This window comes from Lepisma saccharinum, chromosome 10 (genome assembly GCF_977018435.1).
Source record: "Lepisma saccharinum chromosome 10, izLepSacc3.1, whole genome shotgun sequence".
NCBI lineage: Eukaryota > Metazoa > Arthropoda > Insecta > Zygentoma > Lepismatidae > Lepisma > Lepisma saccharinum.
The window spans coordinates 87,455,403-87,464,048 of record NC_139238.1 but is presented as its reverse complement, the minus strand read 5'-3'; the positions used below and the strand labels follow the sequence as shown (position 1 = coordinate 87,464,048).

The following is an 8,646-nucleotide window of genomic DNA, read 5'->3' as shown; positions in this document are numbered from 1 at the left end:
ATGTAGAGTCAGAAGTCTCAAATTTCCCTGAAATTGTGATATTCTTCATCAAAATTATTTTTTCCCTTTTGGCTAACATTTCGGTCCGAATTTCCCTTCAAAAGGGAAATTCCCCTTCTTGTGGCAACACTGTACGCACCTTTATGATGAGTGCAGCTGACATTGTCACCCCGTGCCGAGCCTAGCCCAGCCGATCCGAACCGTGCCGAAAATGCCATGGCCAAGCGAGTTCAATGTCACCCTACTTTCATCTCTACGTCATCTCCCTGCGTCGAGATCCCCATTTGAAAATCGTCCGTTTCAAAATTGCTCAACTAATATGAATATTACCTTACTCTGAAGTGTTTTCACGGATAACTAATTCTAGAATACGTCATAGGAAATGGTACTTGTTGAAAAATATACCTTACAAAACCACCTTGATAACATGCATGCAGAAAACTAAGAAACTGTGCTTGAGTAAGAATGACACAAATGTCTACTCAATGTTTACAACAATATGAGCCCATTTCGCAACGATCATTGTTTTATTTAACTTTTCTTGTAAAGATTTTCAAAATAATTTTCGTCAGACAAACAACAATGAAATGTTCCGTGAACCCAGGAAAAGATAACTCCTTCCTGTAATAGATAACTCCTAGAAATAGTGATTCAAAGGGTTGATCAGAAGAGATAAACATTGATTGGGAATTTTAACAGATAACATTTTCATTTAAGAAGAGAAACCGATGATTATTTGCAATAATTTTTCTCTAGGAAACTTCATATTGTCAAACGACTGGTAAGTATTAACATAAATATTAATAGCATATATATTTGGAGATTGAGCCGGTTTTTGCTATGGATTTTAAAGTTTCTATCAGTTGATACGTGGACAGATTAAATTTAAGTGTTATTAGCGGGCCCAGTCTTATTAAGAAGGCCAAGCACAGGTTTTAATTCTCGGGTAAGCATCCCGGCTGTTCTGCCCATGAGTCTAGATGAAACAAGGTGAACAGAGCAGAACCGGCCGCTTGTGGATTGCTTCACGTTTCAATTCTTTGAATCAACTTACCAACGCCTGACTGTGCCCTGCCGACCGTTCATGGCTTTTTTCTTACTCCCTCCTGCGGGCGACCATGACGACAGTTATTTATCCGTCCGATGGGTTTACTATACTCTGTCCCTGGAAACCCTGGAGCGACGAACGAAAGCAAGTCTCTACGCAAGTAGTGAGTCGAGAAGGTACGGGATTGCATGGATGGGAAAGCGACTGCAGTTGCCAGCCTTTCCAACAACCCACTCGCTTTCTCCTTTACTCTGCCTTTCTGCGCTGCCTTGCTCCACAGATTCCCGGGATAGAGTATAAGTTTCTGGTTTGACCATCATGGGAAATATTTACGAGTAGATTCTCTGCGTGTGAAGTTATTTGAAATAAAATCATCACGAATCTTTGCATGTTTTTCAATACAATAAAATAAATTTCACCCAATCTTTGGATTTTAAAATTTAACATGCATGTGCGTCTTTGTGCGCGTGTGTGTCCCGTACATGGTTTCTGGTAGGTAGAAATTGTAGTAATTTTATATTTATCTTTACTTTCAGATATTTCTATCTACTTAACAAACATGAAACTGTATCTCGCTCTAATCTCCCTTGCACTCCTTGTGTCGGCAGAAGCTGTGAAGAGTCACACGACCAAAAATTCCCACGTGGGAAGCAGAAAACTCAGGTGAGTAGATCGACGCAAACATAGGCGTAACTTGACGGGAGCAAGGGGAGCATTTGCCCCCTCCCCAAATATTCAGGCTTGTTAAATTTTGTAAGCTAAGAATACTTTTGTTAACATCCTAAGACCTGAGGAGCTAAGTAATAAATAATAATATTTATGATTTGTCAAATGTAACAGTTATTCAGGAAATAATCCTGGACACTATTTTTATGGGATGAAAAACGTTTCGACTCTGATCCCCCCAAAAAGTTAAGCCTGAAGTTCATACCTGCCCCTCCCCCCTAAGTAAAGTCCCACGTTGCACCACACAAACACACACACAGAGTGGTGCTAGGAAGTCTTTCATTTCATGTATAAAGTTCAATCTTCATACATAGATGTGGATACGAAATTGTGCTCGAGTATGTGTGTGTGTGACGCTATTTTCAAGATCGTTTTCAACAAGTTTTTTTTTTTTAGAAAAAAATATCAGATTCCGGGAGATATAATATCCTGGGGCATATATCATCAGCCTGCACTCATTTTTAACAGTTTCTTCTTCCTCACTAAGTTTTCTGAGAGGTAATAGGTTTACTGTAGTTCAAAGTTTTTGGACAGAGAGATAACAAGGCAAGATCTTTTTTGCATTTAGTTACTGAATACATTGATTAGTTGATTTGGTTTGCTTTACTTACATAATCTCCCACTGTTTGCTAATTGAGAAGATGAGAATGAGTGATGATGTAATGAAACTGATAAAAGGACACTCCCAAAGAGCCCCTGGACAGGATTCGAACCCGAGAACCCGAAGTGTCCCTTCATCAATTTCATCACATCATCACTCATTCTCATCTTCGCGATTAGCCAAAAGCGGCAGAAAAGCGATGTAAAATAAACAAAAACAAATGAAATGATCAAAGCGAACCCGGTAACCCTGGCGTCGTAACGCGATGTGCTAACCACTACGCCACGGGGGCCGGTTCGAGCTTCTTTGAACGACAGCATCTGATAGGGGGGCCTCAAGGCTTATACAGGGTGAGTCTAAAGGTAAGGTACAAACGAAAACCACAGATTCCTCCCATGAAATAGAGACGAAAGTGCCTCTTCCACTTTGCCGAGAGATGCCTCCGTGAGGAGCTAGACAACGCCGAAAACGTGTGAAAATGAACTTCACACCGCTGTAAAGCCAGTACCAGTGAAGATAGAAAGGCGGAACAAAAGAAGTCAAAAGGAACACCAAAGTCGTCCATCCGAAAATCACCAGGCGGCAGCTGCGCAGCGCATGCGCATGGGGTTCCACAAAGGAAATAGGAGTGTCCCGCAACACAAGTGAAGGGAAAGCGTAGCGATCGACAACGGTAGGGACAAAAGAAGCAATGAAGCATGTCCTTATAAAGACACACGATGTAAGAGATATTTAATTAAAACAGCAATAGACAATTTGATTATCGTGAAATTCAATAATTATATTTGCAGATAACTTATTGATAAATAATTAAAAACGAATTTAGATCTTTAAAAGTAGAAAGGCTCTAAAATAGTGACTTACTTTTCAGAATCCATCCATCAGTCGAAGAAGCCGATTACAATACATATGTCGATAACTTCCTGGCAGAGTACTCACGGATATTCAAAGCAAATGGAGACAGCGTTAACCTGGTTTATGATTATGGGCATTTCGAGGCTGAAGTGAGTAGAATCTTTTTAGCTTCCTCAGTGAATTTGAGTAAGAATAAGTTGGTGGAATTGTTTCTGTTTTCACACCGGCGGATCTACATAGACCTACCGGAAAGTTCTGGAAGTCATGTCTGAAAACCTGATATTATGCCTTTCTCATACCCTCACTCCACCTACCCTACTCATATGTTTAGTTTCCCGTGCGATACATTAGTATTCCCTACTGTATGTTTATGAGTAGACTACTATTGGATTAAAAATTATAGATACCAGAGTTTGGACTCCAATTAAAAATTAACCAGTAGACCTACGTATAAAACGGATTACATCAAAATTTAGCGTTTTCAATTCTGCGTTACTCTATGCTAAGCAACATTATTTTTCGAGTATGCCTTTTAATCTTTTACCGTCGCGAGAACAAAAAGTATATTTTTTTTTTTAGTTTTGGAAACGATCTCTCTCTTTGATATTCTATAAATGAAAAACGGGCGGTCTGATTGTGATGACATTTTAGTATGGTGGAGGCAGAAAGGTATAAAAGACAATTCTTAATTTTCAGATCTTTAAAATTTGTCCAAAAAGTCGTTATCATCAATTCTGCAAAACAACGTTTTCTTAGTATTGGGTAGTCCTACAATATTGCTCTTGTTTTGAAGCTCATTGCATCTGTTTTCAAAATCCATTATTATTGTCAATTCACATTTCGAAACCGATTTTATACGGATTTCTATTCAACAGAGTAAAGATGTACGTGAAAAGTGGCAACACCGCACACAACAATGGGTTTATTAATTTCGTCTTTTAAATACAATAATCGTAGTGATGGTAGTGCAATAAAACTGCGGGCTGCCAATCCGGGACTTGCAATAGTAGCTCAGTAAAAACATTGCACTGTTTTTCGCTAAGCTGATTGTTATGAGGAAAAATCTTGTCCCTTTCTTTCCCAGATTGACGGAACCGTGGAGATAGTGGATTTCTTGATGACCAACGGCATCTTTCTCGGATTGGCCAACATCTCGAGAGTGGGCGACGCTATTGCCACCTACGACAATGAAACCGACGAGTTGCTCTTGGAGTTCGTGTTATCTTTCGACCCCGCACAGGTTGGTAAAAAAAAGGGTAATATGGTTAATATTTTAAAATTCATTCATAAACATATTTTCCATGTTTTATCGATTCTTCATCCAGGCATGTATCTTGAAATATATTACGGGGGGAGGGGGGATCCGAACCAGTGTTTCAGAAATAATAATAATAATATAAATATTTATATTAATACGTTAATATAATTTATACGTAACAATAATATAAATATTATGTAGCACTATCTAATAATATGTAAATTAATTGCATTGTCAATATCACACAAATAGTTAAAAAGACGTTATAAGAATAGATATATAACAGGATGTATTCATTATCTAGCTTCTGTGTAGTAGTAAGCGCGGGATGCTTTCGTGGATAGGGTTGTTTAAAACCCTTAGCATAAATACACTACAGTTAGCCCAACAACGAAGATGGTGTTTGAGTTATGAACATGCTTCCACCTGCCCATGCAGGGTCTCCCTTATCGCACAACGCTGTTCCGACGTCAGACGATTAATGCCTAAGTTATTAGGTTAGGTCTGTTAGGTTTGGTTCTCTTAGCATAAATACACTGAAAATGTATTATTTATGCTAAGAGAAAGCCTAACCTAACAACGTAGGCATTTAGCCTATCAATTAAAGCCTTTTTCAGTGACGTCAGAACACAAAGTTGTCCTAGCGTTGTGTGATAAGGGAGACCCGCCTATGCAAGCATTTACATCCAGTGTAGTTTCAAATCTTCTCACTAGATGTCAATCGCAAACTATCCTCACTTTAACTCAAATGCTAAAACAATTTCGTTATCCGTTTTCAACGCCTGTACTCAACTTTCTCCATTTATTTCTTCCTGTAATCGTGTTGTTTGCTTAATTCCAATCTCTTTTTCTGTATTTCATCATGTTCCTCTTCTACTAAATCCTCTAGATTTATTATAAACCTTTCAATTTTACATTAGCGTCGTTGCCTTGTTAATTATGTTTGAAAGAAATTCGTTTTCTTATCTCGTCCATCGGATAGGAGAGTATATAAAAGGACGTAACATTGTTTATTAAAAGTGATAATGGGTGCGTTGTCTCTGAGGCTATTTCTACGCTTCACTAATACAGGGATACAAGCCATTTATCAAAATCACTAAATAAAACGTAATTAAATGCTTAGTTTGATTCTAAGAAAGATACAATTACATAACATTATCAGGCCATGAATCTGCGGGGCAACACCGCGCCAAATGGTAAAGAAGGGGAAACGCGATTGGGCGAAACAAAGCAGTGCGCGCTGCTGCAAACGGCTGCTAGCTGCAATCCCTTTCCCTCTCACGCGTTCATTGGTCGAGCACTCTCGAGTTCTACTTGCGCAGAGGACTTGTTTCCATTCGCTTACTGCGCACACCCCTAGGATAGAGTATACTGTTGACTTAAGAGGTCGATGTAAGAAAAGTATACTCTGTTCCGGGTATCTTTGGAGCAAACGAACGAAAACAAGTCTCTGAGCAAGTAGTGACGCGAGAAGGTTCCTCCAATGAACACGTGAGAGGGAACGGGATTGCCTGGAGTGGAAAATCGTCTGCAATTACCAGCCATCGCACCAACGTGTACTGCTTCGCTCCCCCACTCGATTTCCCCCCTTCTCTGCCGCTATGCGCGGATAGAGTATAGTATTGCCCTAAGACCAAACGATGATGTTGACCAATGGATACATTTTCAGTTGAATTCTGAGAATTGCTTCCAACTGCTTTCAGGTGACTTACGACTTCTCCGTTCGTATTAATGATGGCTACAGGTACGAAGGTAGCATCGCAGCTTCAGTCCACACCAACAGCTCTCAAATGGGGTTCCTCACTGACTACAATGCCAACGACTGGGTCTACTTCATGACTGGTTTCCACGTGTTCGAGTAAGTGCTTTCATTCATTCATTCTGTTCTTATTTCATATACAGCTCTTAGCATGGGCGTATGAGGGAGGGAGGGATCAACTTTTGATGTGATCAGGGTATCAAAATCCAATCTTCCACTCATGGAAGGCCAAAATTTACTAACTTGTACCATCTTTACATAAAATGAACACAAAAGTATTTTTTAAAAAGGTATTTTCACCTCCACATTCAATAAGAATCACAATTCTGAAACTAGTATTTTCCACGGTTGTTAAAGAGCCATGAACCCATAATTTCTAATGGGTTCTATTGGATTCTGCTACAGGAAAGGAACCTTTTTCTCGCACAATATAAATTCGGTCCAAGATGCGTATTGTTACATTTAAAAAAATGTTCCTGGACGGTATTTTAATTGTTCCTGAAAAAAGGTGTCTCGACCGTATTTAAATTGATGCGGGAAAAAAGGTTCCTGGACCGAATTGAAATACTTTACAGATAAAAAGGTTCTTTACGGTCCAGAACCCATTCACGCGTCCTGATTTTCTCTCCTGGACCGGAATTGAATTTATTTAAAATTCCTGGGCCTGTAACAACCCTGGTATTTTCCTCCTTGCTACAAAATGAAAATTGACATCATTGGTGTTGATTTCAATATTCTTATCCACAACGGCAATAAAACTGGTACACCTAGTTCCTGAAATACTCGCTGGCCTATAAGGCGTTTTGTGTGTTGCATAACTCTACGAGGCTGGTAGATGTTGCCATTGAAAATTTGCTATTAAAATCCACTTATTGCCGCATAGTTAGGCAACACACACAACGCCTTGCAGAGAAGCGAGTATTTCAAGATCTGGGTGTCCCATTTTTATTGACGGTGACTGTACAATTAACAGAGCAAGGTCCTTCCGTCCAGAAGCTCCCGTTGAATTTTGAAGCCATGATTTTAACCTCTTTAATATTGAAAACATTCTCTCGCGTGTTGGACTTGAAACTGACAGCGTAGCTAAGAATACAAACGATTTGTGTATATTTCCGTATCAAAGCAAATCACAATTTTCTACTGGCTCCAATACAGTTACCGGACCTACACTTCTTCTGTCACCTTTGCAATTCAGATTTGAATAGCGCAACTCGGTCATGAAAACCCACAAGAAAGACTGGGGGTTCGTCATGCTGACCACACGTCACCCCTTAACTGGTTGGACATTCTCACACCTTGAGTGAGTGAGTGGGTAGTCGGTAGGTAGGCCCGGTCTCTCAATGGGCTGTTCCGCCACGAGTTATTATGTATCTATCTCGTATATAAAAATGAATGTATGTGTGTTTGTTCCGGCATAACTCTCGCTGGCCTGGAGCAATTTCAATCAAACTTGGTACACATATCAATTACAATCTGGAAAAAAATTACGTTGGGGTAAGACACCTATGTCACCACTAGGATTGTGGTGGGAAAAGCTAATTGGTGACATTACCCTGAGAGCAAGGCAACCAAATATATTGAACAGTGCGGCGGGTTAGCTTACCTTCAAGGCAACTTAATGCCAGAAAGTGAAGAGGAAAATTTATTTTAAACTATAGTTAAAATTCATTGTTTTCCTGTCTTATAGAAGATTGGGATAAATAAATACCCGGGCAACGCCCGGTAATCAGCTAGTTATACATACATATATATATATATATATATATATATATATATATATATATATATATCCTATGTGTATATAACATATACAGTGTATATATTTTGTTTTCCATATTTATATTTAACTTTCGATTTATATTGAATTACCACTGTAATTGAATACTTATTTTTCAATTGATGACAAGTAAATATGTGCAAAACAAAAATTGTCTGATTCTTCACTTAGGCTACTGAGGCTTCATTATACTGCTAGACCTAAAGAAGCTTTCTATTTTTTGCAGCTTGTACAATTATCAGATTTCCTGGATGGACCCCCAACACCCAGAGGTCTCTGACGGCGTGGCTGGTTCCCTACTAAGGGCGCTAATAGATGGCTCTTTCGATATCCACAGGGCCTTTAGTGCCAATTTGGAGGATGTTCTGGCTGCAGTTGGTTTGCCTCCCCACCCTTAAATTGTGACACACTAGCATCTATTTATGTATCAAAATAAAGTTTTCTTTCTGAATTTACTTATCTAGTAATTTCTTCACAGTTTCGTTGAATTCCTTGATGGTTTAGGTAATATTAAATGTGATATCTGTATTTATAGCCAAGCATCGTGCTTTAAACTCCAGCTTAACCGTGTTGTATTGTTCAAGTCCTGATTGGAACGCCACTTTACTTCAAACCCCTCAAA

At 39.1% G+C, this 8,646-nt stretch overlaps 1 protein-coding gene across 1 annotated transcript; it reads left to right on the top strand.

The window, feature by feature from the left end:
- Nucleotides 1–760: 760 nt before the first annotated feature.
- On the top strand, nucleotides 761–8,456 carry LOC145994427 (uncharacterized). The gene is made up of 6 exons (XM_083130557.1): nucleotides 761–781; nucleotides 1,585–1,711; nucleotides 3,247–3,379; nucleotides 4,315–4,470; nucleotides 6,192–6,346; nucleotides 8,251–8,456. The coding sequence occupies exons 2-6, from the start codon at nucleotides 1,608–1,610 to the stop codon at nucleotides 8,420–8,422; spliced, it is 720 nt and encodes a 239-aa protein (XP_082986683.1). The 5' UTR covers nucleotides 761–781; nucleotides 1,585–1,607; the 3' UTR covers nucleotides 8,423–8,456.
- The last annotated feature ends 190 nt before the right edge of the window (nucleotides 8,457–8,646 follow it).

What these genes read in the sequence shown, in the direction of transcription:
- LOC145994427 (XM_083130557.1), top strand. Translation starts at nt 1,608, where the DNA reads ATGAAACTGTATCTCGCTCTAATCTCCCTTGCACTCCTTGTGTCGGCA. An exon ending in GTGGGAAGCAGAAAACTCAG is followed by an intron (nt 1,712 to 3,246) that starts GTGAGTAGATCG and finishes CTTACTTTTCAG; the next exon opens with AATCCATCCATCAGTCGAAG. An exon ending in TATCTTTCGACCCCGCACAG is followed by an intron (nt 4,471 to 6,191) that starts GTTGGTAAAAAA and finishes AACTGCTTTCAG; the next exon opens with GTGACTTACGACTTCTCCGT.